At 46.3% G+C, this 20,084-nt stretch overlaps 1 protein-coding gene across 1 annotated transcript; it reads left to right on the top strand.

Annotated features, from left to right (window-relative positions):
- Positions 1-17,297: 17,297 nt before the first annotated feature.
- LOC115796459 (frizzled-8-like) lies at positions 17,298-20,084 on the top strand. Its single transcript, XM_030752880.1, has one exon. The coding sequence runs from the start codon at positions 17,530-17,532 to the stop codon at positions 19,273-19,275; it is 1,746 nt and encodes a 581-aa protein (XP_030608740.1). The 5' UTR covers positions 17,298-17,529; the 3' UTR covers positions 19,276-20,084.

Here is a 20,084-nt window from a genome sequence, read left to right as displayed (position 1 = left end):
AAAGCTTTAGTTTAAAGAAAACCTCGTGCTGTAGCTGGTGTAGTGTCCACTAAAGAACAAAAATGTGGTTGTGTGTCTTTTTTCGTTCTTCACAGCAAGAAGCTCCTGGGTCCCAGTCCAGTCTGGGGCCTTCCTGTGTGGAATTTGTTCATTCTGCTTGTGTCTGAATGAGTGGAAGAGGATAGATGTTTACATAATTACACTTCGGGGGGGGTGTCACAAATCCAAAGTTACGACAATGGTAGGACTCGTGACCCGCTGCCAGGAGTTTGTTGTTTTTCTATTAAATTAAATTTTCTATTTCATTCAGTTTTATTTAGTTTTATTCAGGTTTATTTGTATACCACCTGTTCACAGCAACAGTCATCTCGAGGTACTTTTTACTGTACAGGATGATTTTGTCACATTGATTTGTCACACATTGCAATCAGTTATTTCAGTCAGTGTAACTGGCAAAGCATGGGAAGCATGGAGAAATATCGTCATTCCATATTGTGAAGCGACACTGAGAACAAACTAAGTAAACATGGAAAAGATGGACACAGTTATTTTGTTTTTGGTTATATTGACAACAGTGACAGGGGAGGCCAAAATCCATCATGAGACCCGCTGAGAAATGTACTTGAAGGGTATTAATGTTGTTAAAATGAGCCCAAATTAAATTTAAATACAGCTCCCTTCCATTTAAAAGCAAGATTAATTATACAGCGTGTTTCTGTTTATCACTGTGAAACAGCTCTGAAGTCTTTAAGTAGGAATAGTAGTAAACAATTAGTTAATAGATGTCAGTCTCCTATGAGGTCTTCTTTGGAAAATTTTCCCCTCAAGGTCGCACCTGGTCCCAAAAAGTCTGGTTAGGTTAGTGAAACATTAGGTTTAAGTTAGGCAAGTAGTTCTGGCTTTAGCTTTTAAATTGCATGTCTGAGCAATTTGGCAACTGGAAAGGGTGGTTCAGCGGCTTCTGCCAAGTTTCATCTGGGTCAAAGTTGACTCATCACCTTCCTGTGGAATGTGTCACTCCTCCAGGTACAAATATGTGTGTGCACACTGCCAACACCCTGTGTTTCATCCAGATATGGAAACTGTCATGTCCTGGGCCGTTGGCCCAGCGTTTTGTGTTAATAGTTTATTTCCTGAGTTTGTCCTCCCTGTATGTTTGTCATGTTCCCAGTGTTGTGACTTGTCTGCGTGTTCCTTGGTTTATCACTTCCTGTTTTATTTTGCCAATGTGATTTCCTTGTGCTTTGTGTTTAGCTTTGCTTCCCCTGTGTAATTAGTTTCATTTGCCTCACCTGTTGTTCCCTGCTGTTTCCTCTTGCCCTGATTACCCATTGTGTATTTAAGCCCTCAGTTTTCATTTTTTCTCTGTCGCGTCGTTGACGTTGTGTGTCCGTGTGTTCCTGTGTTCCTGTGTTCCCGTGTTCCCTGCGCCTGCCCTTCGTCTCCCTGTGCCTCCCTTCCAAGGTTTTTGTATTTTTGTGTTTCCCCAGTGGAATAAACGCCCTTTTAAGTTACCCCTGGAGTCCTGCGTTTTTGCCCTTCCTTGCCCGTTTCCTCCCCGGCCATGACAGAACGACGCGACCAAACTATGGACCCCGCAGATATAAGGACCCTCTCTGAGCAAGAAGAGAAGATCCAGGAGCTCAAGGATTTCTCCGAGAGAATTGTTCAGGCCCCCACCAGTCACCACCGGTTAATACAATTAGCTTTCTGTTGTGGACTTATTTCGTCCTCCACCTGGCTCCTCACCCATCCTGACACCGCTTCACTTGCCCATTCAATAATCATGCTCCGAAAGAACCTACAATATGAACTGCACAATATTGGCCGCCCAGTCCAGGGCAGGGACTCAAATTTTTTTCTTCAAGCCATCGCTAATGCACCTCTCCTGCAGCCAGACGGCTTATCCTCGTCTCCTCCTCTCCATGGCCCCTCATCGCCACTGGCGCTGCCTTGCTCTCAGGCCCTGCCATCTTCCATTCCACTCACCTCTCCCCAAGACCCGAGCGGTATAACGCCGCGGACATTGTCACCGCTTCACGCACAGGCCACCACCCTCCGTGAGTACCACCGGGCTCGATATTATTGCGGCAAGTGCTGAGACTTTTTCCCACTCCACCGTCGCGCAGCCCGACCTCTGTTGGCTGCCGCAAGATGTAGAAATCATTGATTCTCCTCTGCTAGTGGACATTCTGGATGTAGAGAATCGTGCCTCCCACTCCAACAGAAAGCGGAGGAAGCAGCGCACCCGGTATCGTCACGCTCCCCCCCGGTCGCGCTCGCCCCTGTCTGCTGTGATGCCAGCTCGTCTCCAGGAGCCCCAGGTTCCGCCAGCCTCTGTGAAGCTCTCTGCACCCGTTCCTGTTCCGCGGGTGGGGGCAGCCACGGACGGGCTGTCCTCTGCACCCGTTCCTGTTCCGCGGGTGGGGGCAGCCACGGACGGGCTGACCTCTGCACCCGTTCCTGTTCCGCGGGTGGGGGCAGCCACGGACGGGCTGTCCTCTGCGCCCGTTCCTGTTCCGCGGGGGGAGGCAGCCACGGACGGGCTGTCCTCTGCGCCCGTACCTGTTTCGCGGGGGGAGGCAGCCACGGACGGGCTGTCCTCTGCGCCCGTACCTGTTTCGCGGGGGGAGGCAGCCACGGACGGGCTGTCCTCTGCGCCCGTACCTGTTTCGCGGGGGGAGGCAGCCACGGACGGGCTGTCCTCTGCGCCCGTACCTGTTTCGCGGGGGGTGGCAGCCACGGACGGGCTGTCCTCTGCGCCCGTACCTGTTTCGCGGGGGGTGGCAGCCACGGACGGGCTGTCCTCTGCGCCCGTACCTGTTTCGCGGGGGGAGGCAGCCACGGACGGGCTGACCTCTGCGCCCGTTCCTGTTCCGCGGGGGAGGCAGCCACGGACGGGCTGACCTCTGCGCCCGCTCCTGTTCCGCGGGTGGGGGCAGCCAGGTCCAAGCCTTCACAGCAGTTTTCAGTGTCGTCCACAGTGCCTCTTCAGTCTGTCTCCACGCAGTCAGCTCTCTCTAGCTCTCAGTCAGTCTCCACGCAGTCGGCTCTCCCTCAGTCTGCTCCCACGCAGCCAGCAGCTCTCCCTCGCCCTCAGTCAGCTCTAGCTCCAGTAACTCTTCCTCGGTCCCCAGTGTCAGCTGTTTCAGTGCCCTCTCAGTCAGTTCCCTCAGCCCCTGTCTTAGTTCCTTCGGTTTTGGTCCCAGTTCCCTCAGCTCCTGCTCCTTCTGTAGCTCCAGTTGTGTCAGCTCCCTCTCAGGCCCCAGTGTTAGCTAGCTCTCGGTCTGTTTCCACGCAGCCAGATATCCCTAGCTCTCGGTCTGTTTCCACGCAGCCAGATCTCCCTAGCTCTCGGTCAGTTTCCACGCAGCCTGATTTCCCTAGCTCTCGGTCAGTTTCCACGCAGCCTGATTTCCCTAGCTCTCGGTCAGTTTCCACGCAGCCTGATTTCCCTAGCTCTCGGTCAGTTTCCACGCAGCCTGATTTCCCTAGCTCTCGGTCAGCTTCCACGCAGCCTGATTTCCCTAGCTCTCGGTCAGCTTCCACGCAGCCTGATTTCCCTAGCTCTCGGTCAGTTTCCACGCAGCCTGATTTCCCTAGCTCTCAGCCAGCCGCTCTCCCTCGTCCTCAGTCTGCTGTAGCTCCAGCCACCTCCCAGTCTCAGTCTGCTTCCACGCAGTTCGCTAGTGTAGCACTAGCTCGCCCTCAGTCAGCTCTCCTGTCACCCTCATCCTCACCATCTGACTCACCCGATCTATCTGCAAAGCAGCCCCAGTCGTCGGAGGAGACGGCTGCGTGCCCTGCAATGCAGCCAGGGAGTTCCGCTCAGTCCGAGCCGATGGGGGTCTCCGCTCAGTCCGAGCCAGGGGGTCCCGCTCAGTCCGAGCCGATGGGGGTCTCCGCTCAGTCCGAGCGCTCCGCGCCAGAGGGTCCCGCTCAGTCCGAGCCGATGGGGGTCTCCGCTCAGTCCGAGCCGATGGGGGTCTCCGCTCAGTCCGAGCGCTCCGCGCCAGAGGGTCCCGCTCAGTCCGAGCCGATGGGGGTCTCCGCTCAGTCCGAGCCAGGGGGTCCCGCTCAGTCCGAGCACTCCGCGCCAGAGGGTCCCGCTCAGTCCGAGCCGATGGGGGTCTCCGCTCAGTCCGAGCGCTCCGCGCCGGAGAGTCCTGCTCAGTCCGAGCCGCCAGGGGGTCCCGCTCAGTCCGAGCCGCCAGGGGGTCCCGCTCAGTCCGAGTCTTCGGAGTGTTCCGCTCAGTCCGAGCCGCCAGGGGGTCCCGCTCGGTTCGGACCTTCCGAGTTTCCTGTGTCCTTGACCGCCCTGGGCTCAGGGGAGTCCGGGCATGTTGCGGCTCTGGTGTGTCTTCGTCGTCGCCGCCGCCGCCGCTGGGGGCGCGGTCGGCCTCCAGTGTCTTCTCCTCGTCTCCGCCGCCGCCGCTGGGAGCGCGGTCGGCCTCCAGTGTCTTCTCCTCGTCTCCGCCGCCGCCGCTGGGAGCGCGGTCGGCCTCCAGTGTCTTCTCCTCGTCTCCGCCGCCGCCGCTGGGAGCGCGGTCGGCCTCCAGTGTCTTCTCCTCGTCTCCGCCGCCGCCGCTGGGAGCGCGGTCGGCCTCCAGTGTCTTCTCCTCGTCTCCGCCGCCGCCGCTGGGAGCGCGGTGTGCCTCCAGTGACTCCCCCTCGTCGTCGCCGCCGCCGCTGGGAGCGCGGTCGGCCTCCAGTGATTCCTTCTCGTCCTCGTCGCCGCCGCCGCTGGGAGCGCGGTCGGCCTCCAGTGATTCCTTCTCGTCCTCGTCGCCGCCGCCGCTGGGAGCGCGGTCGGCCTCCAGTGATTCCTTCTCGTCCTCGTCGCCGCCGCCGCTGGGAGCGCGGTCGGCCTCCAGTGATTCCTTCTCGTCCTCGTCGCCGCCGCCGCTGGGAGCGCGGTCGGCCTCCCTCGTTGGGATTTTGCTTTGTGGCCCCTTGGCCTCTGCGGCCTCCTGACCTGTGTGTTTTTTGTTTTGGATTTCCCACTGACTCCCCTGAACTGTGGACTGTTTTTTCCCCTGCTGTTTTTGTTTTGTCATAGCTCCTGAACTGTTCCTTGTTTTGACCCCCTGTTTTGGACATTGGAGCTCTCCGGCCTTGTGCTGTCGCTTTTTATTTCATCCGGTTGTTTTTTGTTTTCTCATCCCCATGTTTTTGCTCTGGTTTTTGGACTGTTATTCAGCTTGTGCCATTGCTTTTCTTTGTTCTGTTCCTTTTGCTTATTGTTTTTTGCCCTTGTGCTCTTCCCTTGCTCCAGTGCTTCCTTGTGTTTTTGGGTTTGTTCCTGACGTTGTTTGCTCCCTGGCTGTTTTTGTTTCGGGCCCTCCTTCCTGGTCCCCCGCCTCCCGCCCTTGTCTGGTTTTGTTTCTGGTTTTGGCCGTCGGGAGCCGGCCTTTGAGGGGGGGGTACTGTCATGTCCTGGGCCGTTGGCCCAGCGTTTTGTGTTAATAGTTTATTTCCTGAGTTTGTCCTCCCTGTATGTTTGTCATGTTCCCAGTGTTGTGACTTGTCTGCGTGTTCCTTGGTTTATCACTTCCTGTTTTATTTTGCCAATGTGATTTCCTTGTGCTTTGTGTTTAGCTTTGCTTCCCCTGTGTAATTAGTTTCATTTGCCTCACCTGTTGTTCCCTGCTGTTTCCTCTTGCCCTGATTACCCATTGTGTATTTAAGCCCTCAGTTTTCATTTTTTCTCTGTCGCGTCGTTGACGTTGTGTGTCCGTGTGTTCCTGTGTTCCTGTGTTCCCGTGTTCCCTGCGCCTGCCCTTCGTCTCCCTGTGCCTCCCTTCCAAGGTTTTTGTATTTTTGTGTTTCCCCAGTGGAATAAACGCCCTTTTAAGTTACCCCTGGAGTCCTGCGTTTTTGCCCTTCCTTGCCCGTTTCCTCCCCGGCCATGACAGAAACTGGGTGAACAATTAATATTTCCTCCACTGCTGCAGAAACATCTTCAACTAATTTAATTAATGACACTAAATTCAATTAATGACACCTTAAAACTGTAATTCATCATACATTTGTATACCCAATCTGCACACATACAGTACTGTGCAAAAGTCTTGAGCCACCCCTTGTTTCTTTATGTTTTGCTTAAAAATGGGAAATAGGGGCAGTGATTTATTGAAAGGTGTGCAAGGATACATAAAAATGCAGAATATAAAGCAGAAGCAGCATTTGTACAATTCTAATGGTCGCCTTTCTTCTTCAGCACAGCCTGAACTCTCTTAGGGAAGTTTGCTTGTAATTTATTCAAGAAAAATTTCCAGGTTTCTTGAAACACATTCAAAGCTCTTCAGTAACGTTGAGGTCCGGGCTCTCGGGAGGCCAGTGCATTGGTGGTGTCTTTGGGATCATGGGGTCATACTGAGAAATGAAGCTATTTTCAAGACAGACACTTTCTAGATGGTATTGTATGATGGATCAAACTCTGATCATACTTTTCTGCATTCATAATTCTGTCAATTTTGACAAGTTCCCAAAACACAACTGGCTGAAATGCAGCTCCAAACCATGGGAGAGTCTCCGCTGTGGTTTACAGATGGCTGTAGGCTGTAGGTGCAAAAATACTATTTTATGCCTGTTATTTTTGACATTTTTTTTTAGATTCAACTAAAGGTATTAGAACACATCATCTGTTTTTGCCACAGGTAGCAAAGACGCTAAGGATATGATTTAAAATTGGATCTTTTCTAAGTTGTCTGGTGTGTGTAGACACAACAGTGGTTCATTCCTTGAATTAGGTGCCTTTTCTATCCTTGAATGATTCATAGGTCAGCGTTAAGTGGCTTAACAAACAAAAAGAAATCCTTCTGAAAATGGTCAGGTACACGGTCTAGACTGAAAATGAGTGAAAAGGCATCCAATGTCTGAAGAAAACCTCTGAAAGACCTTCAGAACTGTTACTTAAGACCACTTTAAAACAATTACAACAAAGTCTGGCTCCTTGGAAGCAAAATATAAAGAAATAAGGGGTGACTCAAGACTTTTGCACAGTGCTGTACGCCGGAGCAAATGTGGGGAAGCTGTTACTGAAGGGGGAAACAGGGGTAAATATTATTCCGAATCACTGTGTGTGTGCATGTGTGTGAGAGAGCGAGAGAGAGAGTGAGCTTGGCTGACTGTTTAGACTCTGTGCAGATGTGTGTATGTGTGTGTGGGATGTCTTCCTGAGTGTGTTTGTGTGTGTGTGCCTGAGTGTTTATTAACCTGTCTGTAAAATGTGTACGTTAGTCAAATTTTTACCAAATGAGTAAAACGAGGCCACTTAAAGACTCCAGGAAATAAGCTGAGCCGTCAGACTTACTCTTTGCCTACATGTTATTTTAAGCCCAAATTACACATCATCTGATATCCGTCCTAAATGGCTTTTCCAGCTTCACTGCTCCAGGTATTTTGAGCTTGAGGGACAGCAGTAAAAAGGGGGCAGCAGGTTTAGCAGCAGTGTAAAGAAAAGAGAAAGAAAGAAAGACAAGCCCAGCTCCACTAAGATGAGGGAAATCTGCCAAATCCAATTCCCTGAGAATTAGAGGTCAAGGCCCAAGCACTACGGAGATGCTACTTATCTCTTCTTCAAACATTTACACTCACGGCTTCGGCATTTCAGGGAAGTTGATCTTACTAAATGTTAAAGGCTCCATTTGATAAAGGGCATCTAGTATAAATTAAAGCAAGAAAGGGTTAGATAAATGTTTCTTAAGTTTCTTTAAGACACAGTTCTGTCTAGTTTTATATAAAATGATAAATACCTCATCTATACATTTTGCAGCTTTAGCTTGCAAAGTTAATTACAAGCCTTGTAAATAAGTTGATCCAGATAAAAGGAAATCTGCAAATGAATACGTAAGTATGTCTGTAGACAAGGAAGAAGATTTTCGGTTATCGGGAGTGTTGCGGTTTCCATTTGTAGTCAAATTGCATTGACCAAACACATCTGATCAGACTTTGGTCGCAGTTTGTGTAAAGACCAAACGAGACAAAGCTTTGGATCAAATGTGATCTTGAAATCGAGAACTATTGTCTAGCAACAATTTTTATTATTATTAGGTTTATTAATTTATCTGCACTTTAAATAATAATGTTAACAGGAGAATCATGCAGTAGACTCAGATGAAAATATGGAGTTAGAAATGAGCATAATGGGATCCCCTTTAATGACAAGAGATACAAGGTCCTGGGTTCAAATCCACCATCTGGCTGCGGCCTTTCTGTGTTACTGGTGATTCTGAATCGCCCTTAGGTGTGAATGTGAGTGTGAATGGTTGTCTGTCTCTCTGTGTTAGCCCTGCAACAGGCTGGCAACTTATACAGGGTGCACCCTGCCTCTCACCCCATTGCAGCTGTGATAGGGACAGGCTCCAGCATCCCTGTGACCCTGAAAAGGATAAGTGGAAGAGAATGGATGGATGGCATTATTATTTATTGTTGTGCTCCTGAACTTTGTTTGATAATACTGCAAAGAATAAATTTAAATGTGGAAACATAAATACGTAAATAACATAAATACGCTGTTACTTCAGTGGCTGTTTAATTAGTCCTAAAACAGCTTCTTTGTGTTTACTAACACACGGCTCAATCAAAAATGAATAATTTGTTTTAAATGACCCCTGACACACATGCCACAGTGTTTACATATGAAAGATGCAGTGTGTCACCTCTTTTTTTTTTTTTTTTTTTTTTGCTTCAGCCTACTCCTGAGGGCCAAACTCTAATGGAACACTAATGGCTTTCAACATGGTTACATTTCTCACCTCGTCACTGCTTATGCCCTCAGAACAGCCTCGCTGAAAAGCTCCCTCTGAGGTGGAAAGCCTCTCGTAAAACACAGCCAACATCTCAGAGTTAAGTGAGCTCCGAGGTTGTCGTCACAGCTCTTAATGAATCCTCATGCCTGTTCGGGACCAGAGCCGGCCGAATGTTCCTGTTTACCGCAAGGAAGACGTCATCGCCGCTGAAGAAAGATCGTAATTATAAACATGCCATTGCTGTTTCCAGTGGTAGCAATTTAAGAACAGACCCCTGTCGCCCTAGGGTCTTAATGACGCCAGGAGAACAAGTGGCAATTTAGAAGGGTTCATGGTAACACCCTCGATACAGGGCTGGCAGCCTCCAAATTTAAACTACAGTATGGAGGGATTATGAAGGGAGACACAGGCAACTGGTCAGACTTGGCAGCTGATTTTGCCTCCTGAGAAAGGGAAGCACATAAATATCACCCTTTCACTTATGTGAATGTGTGCTTAAATAGTTTAAATAATTGTGCATGGCTTTTTTAATCGCTTAATAATATTAAAGTTAAGTTACAAGAGTGGCTGTTTAAACAGCAGCGCTGGTTAATTATAACTCAGGAAGTTATTTAAATAGCTTTTGTTCAAGTTGATTCATGAGTTGTAAGGACACAGCAATATGTCTGCAACAGTGGTGTGGAGACATGCAAGTAGTCAGTGTATTTGACCAGCCATGTATGTAATTCTGAAGGAAAAGCAAAGCATAACACCGCAATGTTGCCAATAATCCCTAAAAGTGCAGGAAAGTGTGCCTGTAAAGCCTAAAAGTCACACTGTGATCTTATTGTGTACTTTTACTTGTCGCATTGACCTGGGTATTTGTTCAAAGCAGCCTGGCTGCTCAGGTTTATTGTCTTGCTGCCAAATCTCAACAATAAGCTGGGTATTTTCCCAGTTTTGAAAATGCTGACTAAAATTATTAACAGATGATCCATAAGTAAAGTTCAGTTCCTTTTAAGTTGGATTTCATTTGTGTTAAAAATCGATGCTAATTATCTACCCATTCTATTATACTGAAACCAGGTGTGCATTATTAGCTTGAGGCAGTAACTGAATGAGCGCTGTTAAGTTATGTAAGAGAAAGTTAAACTGCTCTGCAGCAGGTTGCACTTTATAGAGGTGTTTGTATGTGTGTGTACCCCCGAAGCTAAATTCAAGTGTCAGCAGTATGAGCAGTAAGTCAAAGAGGTATTAATTTACCACTTTCTTTCTTTCTTATTGTATATTCTTTGAATGCGCACACCTGTAAAACCCTGTGTGTACCTGATCATGTGTCAGCTTGCAGCTTTAAGAGACTTAGAAGAATAAATGCTAGCCACTGCTCTGGAGTCACAGAGTTGCATTTTCTTTTTCCCACAGTTCCTTAAAGGTTTTGTTTGTTGCCTTATAAAGCGTTCCACTACCTTACATCATTTTATTTGAAGCACCCAGTGAAATCAAGCCGCGCAGATAGCTTTGTTTTAGAAATTTTTAAGAGGTCTTGCTAACTTCCACTCCCACCTTGACCCAGTCAGTTTGAAAGGAATTTGTTTCCGAGCACTCAATTTCTAACTTTATTTCCTATCTTTAAGATGCATTAATTGCTCTGTTTGTTCTTGCTTCTAGGGTTTTTGTTGTTGTAAAATCCTCAAACTCAGCTACCAAAGTAGCGTAACAGAGAACTAGGCTGGATCCTCCTGCAGCCACAAGTATAAGACAACTTTTAGGGGGATATCCATGAAGCGCTGGAGGCACACATTAACTTCCCTCGATGGCTATCAAACTTTTGTGACTGTAGGAAAGCCGACAGACAATTTGCCAGCAACCCTTCAAATTTATCTTAGGCTGCATTAGGCGATCGCAGCCTCTAGGTTGCCATCACTAGTTGCCATCAGTAGTTGAACGAGCTGTCGCCCTGCAATGATGTGAAATGTAGTGTGGACTGGACTGTGTGTAAAATTTTCCTATTTTTATCTTCATGTTATCTGTTGATTTTTAAATAAATTATTAAATCATGTTACAAGTAACCAGTGAGACAAAGTCTCACACAACTGAATATCAGGGTTAGGGGTATTCAATATGTAAAAGCCAATATTATGACACAGTTTGGCTCTTTTCTGCAAAATCTGTGTGAGTGTGAGTGTGTGTGGGTGTGTGGGTGGGTGTGTTTGGTTTCATGAGGTTGGTTAACACAGACCTGACTGTCATGGTCCTGCCCAGCAGTAGACTGATTGGATGGGAGGGATTTGTGTCAGTGTTTGCTCTGGTTAATGAGCGGAAGGAAGGTGAGTGAATACAATACACACACAGTAACACACACTATCAGTGGAGCGACACTGTGGTGGTTTATGTATGTGTGAGTGCCTGTTTGTGTTAAGGGTGACTGCCCTTAGCCTCACAACCCATCACAGGCTGATTAGAAGTCTGCCTTTAAGCAAACATGGAAGAGAACCACAGAGGAATCTAACCTGTGGAAGGAAGGAAGGGAGGAATCCTCCATCCATCACTGACCAGGAGCTGCAAAATGGGCAGGCATTGCTAGGAATTCAAATTTCCTCTGGCCATGGCCTGGAAAATGACGGCCTTCACTTTATAATAATTGCTCAAATGCTGAAGGAAAAACACATCGGGTTTCATGCAAATATCAGAAGAGTCAAATATGTCAAAATTATTCTTGGCAAGAAAGAGCATTTTAACTGAGTCTTTATTCCTGAGTGCTGAATTTCCAAGCTGTTCTGTAATTAGCTTGGTGCAAGTGACACCTCCAAAATCGGAGTCTATACTATGGAATCATCACCTATTCCCCTCAAAATGAATGCACAGATTTTACTGAAACTCTTCCTATAGCATACTTATTTATACACTGATTATTTATCCAGCCGGTGAGAACTCGGTGACAGCAGCATTCCCTTCGAGATCAAGGGTGGCGTCTGAAAGACTGCATCCAAACTTAAAGAAAGTAAACATCTTCAGAAGTCAGGAGGATCTCCATGTCTTATCTTGAAGACATACATCACATCTAATTAAACTCAGGCCTCTTCTCCCAAGCACACATGAAGTTTTAAATCAGCCAAATTACCCTGGGGACCAATGCGACGCTCATTTAAATATTCATTTAATTGCCAGCTTCAGAAAGATATTACACGAGGAGTTGCAGGTTTCAATGAAATTGGGTCAGGATGGTTATCGGTGCCTACAGAATGAGATGCTAAGAAAACCAAGACTAAGAGAAGGTGATTACATCTGACACGTAATTGTACATGAACACAATCTGAAAATATAGCTGCTAAAAGAAATTAATTTAATTAAAAATCTTGATGGCTCAATTTCTCTGGGGCTTGCATTCTTTTTTTTTTATTTATTTTTTATTTTTGAAGTGACACCAGATGAAGCATCTTCAACTCTTCTCCTTTCAGAAGTGAACCAGCAAATTAATGTTAATAACAAAATCCACCTGTAGCATCTTGTCATTTAAAGGCAACAATGCATTTACAGTGGCACAGACATGTTAATCATAGGGGAAATTTAATTTAGATGTTACAGACATTAGGAAATATGACAGTGACATATCCTGATAAGTTCATATGCATCAACTCTGCACAAGTGTCACGATTCACTGATATCTACTGAATGTCCAGAGTGTTTCTTTCTCTTGTGTGCCATATCTGACCATGACTGAATGCACTGACTCTGAGGTGAGTATGGCTTCTTGACCAGGTTTACTTTATATAGGCCAGATGTGACATATGTAGTGACATCTGGGTCACATCTGTCCCACAAAATGCTTTCCCCCAGCTCATGTCAAGCCCAGCTCATGATGTTTGGGCCACTGAGTTGTAAATACCAAAAGTAGCCCAGATTAGGCACAAACGTGTCTGCTATCTGGGTAAGAAGTCTTTGTGCTCCTCATGCCAATCAGACCTCATAAGCTGCTCTTTAAATATAATTGCATTCTGCCTTTCAAACCTAAAACAAACCACCACTTCATCATCATCAGAATGATGATAATCAACGCATCGCGTTGACTGGAACTTTATTATCTTATCTGCTGTTAACATTAAACACCAAACAGTTTCTATTGATCTTAACTCAATCATCCTTTTTATTACTGATCTAACCAAATTTTATCAAAGAAACTACTCAAGACACACAGGGTTGTGTCTCCACAGTGAGACAATTCAGCAACCACGGTGCTAATCAAGTACATTTTTGCCACATTACATTAAAGAAAGGATGGTAATGTTTGAGAGTAACACAAGGATAAACTTCCCATGAGGAAGCTACAAAGACACAGACATTTCAGAGTTTCACAGCACGCCTCAGTAACTCTGTAAGAAGCCCCCCCTCCTCCACTACCCACCCACCTTTTTCTTTGGCGACGTGAACTTTGAGAGCCCTGGGAGAATCAGGGGGAAACCTACAGAGAGGCAAGAAGGGCGGTTAGATAGAGGAGTGGCAGAGTGGGCAGCCCAGAGAATGCAGAAGCTGATTTCTAAACAGATGCAGTAATTCCATTTCCACCCTTTTAAATTTGGTATGCAGGGGGCCAGTGCGTAACCCTAAACCCACTATCGCTGTTGCACACAGAAGGGGGAGGCGCAGTCGACAGTTGGTGGCTGGGGCCGCCGAGTCTATCGGCCTTGTTAATCAATACGGGTTCCACTCTGATAGACAGCGATTGGTGTAACTGATGCCCAGCCTGCTATTTTGTTCTCTCTGGCAGCAGGAGGAGGCACCTGTTTCCTAAGACTTTCACCTGCAGTTCACAGCTCAGCTGGAGATGGCTGGCCCAGTGTGAGGCATCTGGATCAGTCCCAAAAAGTGCCTGCACAGGCATGAGAATTTCTGAGGCGTCTCATTTCTTCATGAGAAAAATGTCCCATCAGCCCCCCCACCCCCCATTCAGACAAAACGATTGCTGCTTTCAAAGTAAAACCAGCTGCATAAAGGACAATTTTAATGTGGAAGTCAATCAAGATCGCAAGTTATAATTAAAATTAATGGTGAAACTATAACAAATTCTGATTTTTTTTTTCTTACTTTGTGAATAAATGTGCTGGTAGAAACTCTAAAGCCCATCATACCACCAGTATCAAGGTTATCACCCAAAAAACACATTATTCCTTACTTTTTAATATTAATGAATTGCATTACTTTTTAAAAATACACCTTAAGCTAAACTTTCCCTATACTAAAGAGGACACACACACACACACACCTATTTATAAGTGTTCAACACAATTATCACCAATACCCACAAAAGTAAGTACAGATAGAAATAACCACAAAGTGGAGATTGTAGCGCTGCAGGTCTGAAAGTTCATCATTCTGTTGTCCGTGTGGAAAATCAAGCTTTATTTGACCGGCTAGGCTCAGCATACAATTTGCTTTATGATTATTCTGGCTGTAGCTCCGTCATGTTGTTCACGCGGATGATTGGCAGGTGTTGATGCCGTGTTAGCAGCAGTGTATGCTAGGCTACATTATGCACTTTGCCATTACTTTCTTATTTGTTAATGCAATAAAATTGAAAGTAATGTTCATATCGCTGCTCTTCAAAAGTCTCGGACCATTCTGTGATGTTTCTCCGATCCTCCATTAGTGCAGGTCACTGAAGTACATGCAATGCAAGTAATGATTTAGGTGCCGTTTACACGAGGCCGTTTTCACTGGAAACGGTGTCGTTTTGATGCGTTTCAGCCTTTCGTTTACACGATGGCATTTCAGAAACGATCCGCGTTTACACGAGGACATGTGAAACGATGAAAACGATGTAGTTCCCATGCCAGGCCACAAGTTGGCGTTGGTTTTCTCTTTGCAGTTTGTTTACGCAAGACGCGCATGCGTGGAGTGACACAGTAGGTAGTGCGGCAAATTGTTCATTACTTACAAAACGGCCAATGTGAGAGGTTTTGTGTGGACAGATGATGAGGTTGGATCGCTGCTGCACACAACGCTGAATTACAAAACGGTAAAAACACAGGAAAAGCATAAGAAGCACTCGTGAATCCGCGAGTACTGTTTATCAGTTTGCGCGTGCGCGAAAAACTGGCCGTCGCAACCATAGTGCGCATGTGCGAGTCGAGCTTTTTCAAATCACCCCGGTTTCAAGTGTTTACACGAAAACGCAAGCCGGTGCGTTTCTGAAACGCTCCACTCTGGACCCCGTTTCTGAAACACATCGTTTTCACTCTGTTGTCGTGTAAACAGAAGGGCGAAACGCATCAAAACGACACCGTTGTCGTGTAAACGCAAGGCCGAAACGCATCAAAACGACACCGTTTCAAAATGAAAACGGTCTCGTGTAAACGGCACCTCAATTTTGAAAAGTTTTCTCTTCTTTGGGCAACGACACGGTCATAACTGTAAACACTTAAATTAGCTGAAGTGTATTTAAAATTATTTTGCGTTATGTGACAAAAACTGAAGGGTGAGTGGGAATTCAGGGGAATTCAGGAAGAAAATATTTTCACTTACAAAAAGCTGCAGTTCTACTGCTACAGTTCTGCAGGTCCTTCCTTTAGGTTAGAGGAAGCTTAATTTAGACTTATTTTTAAGATAATATGAAAAAAAGGAAGATAAACTATGGGTTATGCTGTATATTATGAGGTAAATTTTCAATTTTGGGCTTAGATTGACCATTAAATACTACTAAATACTAAATACTAGGTATCTTACACATAAAATTTTGAGAAGACAACAACCATCTATATTTAGAAAGTGTCGTGTGTGTCCTGATGTGTAGACAAAGTAAAACTTTCTGTCAGATAATGGTGAATAATAAAAGCTTTTTTTCTTTTATTGGTTTAATTAGAGGCTTTTTTTATTGCCAGTTTACCCAGAAAACACACTACCCCGCCCATCTGAGAATCCAAACCCATCTGAAACAAGCACCCTTTTGCAAATACTGGAGTTTGGGGCTAATTAGTTCTGATAAAACCTGTGGATTGGAAACACACTGCCTGTCTGCCAAACTGTCTCAGCTCCATTTGAAGCTGCTGAATCCAATAAGAAGTGTGAATGACTTTAATTAGTGCTATCACAATGCTGTATTTGCCCATGTTAGCTTATTCCCTTAGAGCTGAGCTCTGAAACTGTTTGCAAACACACGCACACACACACACACACACACACACACACACACACACACACACACACACACACACACACACACACACACACACACACACACACACACACTATCCTGTCTGTTAGGCCTGTGGTGTGTTGCAGTAATCGCTGGCCCAGCATGATCTTAGTGAAACATTGCCACCAGCATTAAGACAAACAGCCCCCTCCCCTTCGAATAAGACGACCCCCTGCTGTGAGCTAACAAGACACCACACACACATATTTTCCCTGTATTTCTCCTGCATGCAAGCAGACATGCACATGTGCATGTAGAAACACTTTCTTGTTCTTTCACACATGCACCAAGTCTAAGGCTGTAGGTAGAGCTTTACAGTGTTAGATAGAAAGACAAAGTTTTGCACTACACGGGAGGGTGAGTGAGTTTACATTAGTTTGCAACTGAAAGCCAGAGAAATTAGTTTGTCCATCTGTTTTTAAACAATGAGCTAAATTATTTTCTCTTTGGATCTTGCAGAGTGAAAGTTTTGATAGAACAGGCTCTGATGATGGGGTACATAAACATTAACAATGACAGCTCTAATTTCTCTCATTTCCATCTACGGGTTGGGGTTGAAAAGTATTTGATCCACTGAATAACTTGAAAGATTGTAAATAAAAACTTATTAAAACCACTCAGCGTAGGAAGTACAGAGCAGGATCCTCTTGGGAAGACATCCATATTTTGTTTAATTCATTAATTTATTTGAGAGCAGCATTACTCGAGAAATCCTGTGAAATAAATCAAAAAGTAAATTATTATAAAATGTCCAGGTATTAATACAGCATCCTAAAATTGTAACAGAATAACTGATGTAAGTACAAGCTGTAGGATTTCCAACCTGTCCGGGTGACTTGTTGAGAATCTGTTTTGCACTACAACCTTCACAGGACAGTCCTTATTACTTGAAGATGATGCTGCAAATTTAATAACGTTTTGTTTTTGTCCTACCGTTTATTTCATGTTACATTTTTGAGGAAATGAAAATGATTGACTCAAGAGTGTTATGACCTCCGAACACCACCGAGATCACAAACATTTATCCATTAATTCCACCCCTTAATGAGTTCATTTGTATAAGTTTGAATCCTATTAGTTGGCCGTCTGCAGTCCTAATTACATTCCTTCATAATGTATTTATTGTATGATAACCTCCATCTCCTTGTTTGTAAAGGGCGGTGTGATTTTGTACCTGTGTGCGTGCTGGAGGAGCGCAAACAAGGGCAAAGTGATTATAACCCTTCCACCAGGGTGAACATTTTAAACAAACACCTATAAAAGAAACTCTTGATTGACTTGACTTACTCTTCCTCTCCGCCCAGGCTGAGGGAGTGTCCTCGTCCCGCTAGTATAAAGCCCAACGCACCCCTCTGTTACACAGCATGCAGGCAGAGTCGCGGTGCTGCACCTACACAAAGGGGAGAGAGGAGAGACTGGAAGTATCCACAGACTGTGTGAAAGTAAAACGCCTGTTTTTGGAGATCGCACTTACTAACGATTGTCACAAACTGTCTGCGTATTAGCATGAGTTTAGACGCCTTCCTGGATTAATTGGACTTGCAGCCTGCTTGCAAAAAGCAAGTTCGCTCTCACTTTGTGAAGGAAAAATCGCGCAGAGAAACAACGATGGATAGGAGCATCCCGGGATGGTGCGTGCTGTTAACCCTGCTTCTGCACGGAACGCACTGCCTGGCTGCCAAGGAGCTCCAGTGCCAGGAGATCTCTGTGCCTCTGTGCAAAGGTATTGGCTACAATTACACCTACATGCCCAACCAGTTCAACCACGACACGCAGGACGAAGCCGGCCTGGAGGTGCACCAGTTCTGGCCGCTGGTGGAAATAAAGTGTTCCCCCGATTTGCGCTTCTTCCTCTGCAGTATGTACACACCGATCTGCCTTGAAGACTACAAAAAGCCGCTGCCACCGTGCAGGAGTGTGTGTGAGCGGGCCAAAGCTGGCTGTGCGCCGCTCATGAGACAGTACGGCTTCCCGTGGCCAGACCGGATGAGATGCGACTTGCTACCCGAACAAGGAAACCAGGACACGCTGTGCATGGACTACAACCGCAGCCAGACCACCACTGTCTCTCCTGTGGTGACGAAGCCAACCAACCGGCCAATAAAGCCGTACAACACCAAAAAGAAGAGCGGTTATGGTCGCGGAATCCCCGGTAAGCCCAAGACGGCAGCGTCTACGTGTGAAACGGGGTGCTTCTGCCGTGCGCCCATGGTCCCCGTTACCACCGACAGCCACCCACTGCACAACCGCGTCAAAACTGGACAGATCTTGAACTGTGCAGTTCCGTGCCACAACCCTTACTTTACACCAGAAGAGAGGACTTTTACTGCCTTTTGGATCGGCCTGTGGTCGGTTCTGTGTTTCATCTCCACTTTTGCAACTGTAGCGACTTTTCTAATTGACATGGAGAGGTTTAAGTACCCGGAGCGCCCCATCATATTCCTCTCCGCCTGCTACATGTTTGTGTCAGTTGGATATATTGTGAGACTGATCGCTGGACACGAAGAAGTGGCCTGCAACAGAGAGAACGGCGGAGAATACATTCACTATGAAACCACTGGTCCTGCGCTTTGTACAATCGTTTTCCTGCTTATCTATTTCTTTGGCATGGCCAGCTCGATCTGGTGGGTGATTCTGTCCCTCACATGGTTTCTCGCTGCGGGTATGAAGTGGGGAAACGAGGCAATAGCCAGTTACTCACAGTACTTTCACTTGGCCGCCTGGCTCATTCCCAGCATGAAGTCCATAGCGGTTCTGGCTCTGAGCTCAGTGGACGGGGACTCTGTGGCTGGGATTTGCTACGTCGGCAATCAGAATTTGGACAACCTGCGGGGGTTTGTGTTGGCACCACTGGTTATCTACCTGTTCATCGGTACCATGTTTCTGCTGGCCGGCTTCGTGTCGCTGTTCAGGATCAGGAGTGTTATCAAACAAGGAGGCACCAAGACTGACAAACTGGAGAGGCTGATGATCAGGATAGGAGTTTTCACAGTTTTATACACAGTCCCGGCCACTGTCATAGTGGCGTGTTACTTTTACGAGCAGCATAACAGGCAGACGTGGGAAATTACGCACAACTGTACGTGCATGACGGACACGAACAGGCAGAGGCCAGACTATGCTGTGTTTATGCTGAAATATTTCATGTGCCTCCTGGTGGGTATCACGTCAGGAGCCTGGATCTGGTCCGGGAAGACCTTGGACTCCTGGAGGACTTTTTGCACGCGGTGCTGCTGGGGGAGTAAAGCCTCAGCGGGCTCCATGTACAGTGACGTGAGCACTGGACTGACCTGGAGGTCTGGGACGGCCAGCTCGGTCTCCTGCCCCAAACAGATGCCACTTTCCCGGGTTTGATCAGGTTGACAGGACGCTCAATTGCATCTTATGTCATTTGACACTAAAGACTTAAAACCAGCTTTCTGGGGACAGCGTGTCATACAGACTGAATCTTATGTTTTTATTGGGTAAATTATTAAACGTTAGTCTCCAAACTGCCAGTTAAAGTCAAGCTTTGGTCCTGAGCACTCCCCCTAATGTGAACGTTTGTTGAATTTATGCTTGTAAAAAAGTTAGAAGATCACTTTGACTTATGGAAAGTGCTCTTTCCTTGCCTTATCCCAGTGACGTCCAGGGGTTTTGAATAGAGGCTTTGAGAGGGGGAGGGTGACTAATTGTGTTGGGATTGTCCATCAGCGTGTTGTAATTAGCACATTAATGAGCGCCTAATGGCGTCTCTTTAAATAATGAGACTGTCAGCAGCAGAACAATGTACCTGGCACGAAGAATGCAGAGTCTTATCGGGGCTTAATTGAATGCACACAGCTGACAAGATCCCCCTTGTCGATAGGTTATTTGGTATCTCCTTATTCTTACTGCAAAGAACCGCTGTGTCTTAAACACAATATTCACAATGAGACTGTTCTGCTAGAAACGAGGCCGCTGCGGGGCTGTTTTTGTCGACAAGATGGATTTATACGTACGTTAATCAATGCCTTAATACTGCCTCATACGGGTTGCATTTGCGCATAAAATGTATTTATATAATTATTGGTGTACATACATTGTACATTTGTACATGGAATTTTACGAGACTGTAAATATGTATAATTTCCATTTTTGATAGAAGATTTTATTTTGAGAATAAAACTTTTATTGAATGTTTA

This window comes from Archocentrus centrarchus, chromosome 17 (genome assembly GCF_007364275.1).
Source record: "Archocentrus centrarchus isolate MPI-CPG fArcCen1 chromosome 17, fArcCen1, whole genome shotgun sequence".
Classification (NCBI taxonomy): domain Eukaryota; kingdom Metazoa; phylum Chordata; class Actinopteri; order Cichliformes; family Cichlidae; genus Archocentrus; species Archocentrus centrarchus.
Note: the sequence above shows the minus strand (reverse complement) of the source record. Positions and strands in the feature narration are given on the sequence as shown.

Excerpts from the sequence above, each read along its gene's own strand:
- LOC115796459 (XM_030752880.1), top strand. The coding sequence starts at position 17,530 with ATGGATAGGAGCATCCCGGGATGGTGCGTGCTGTTAACCCTGCTTCTG.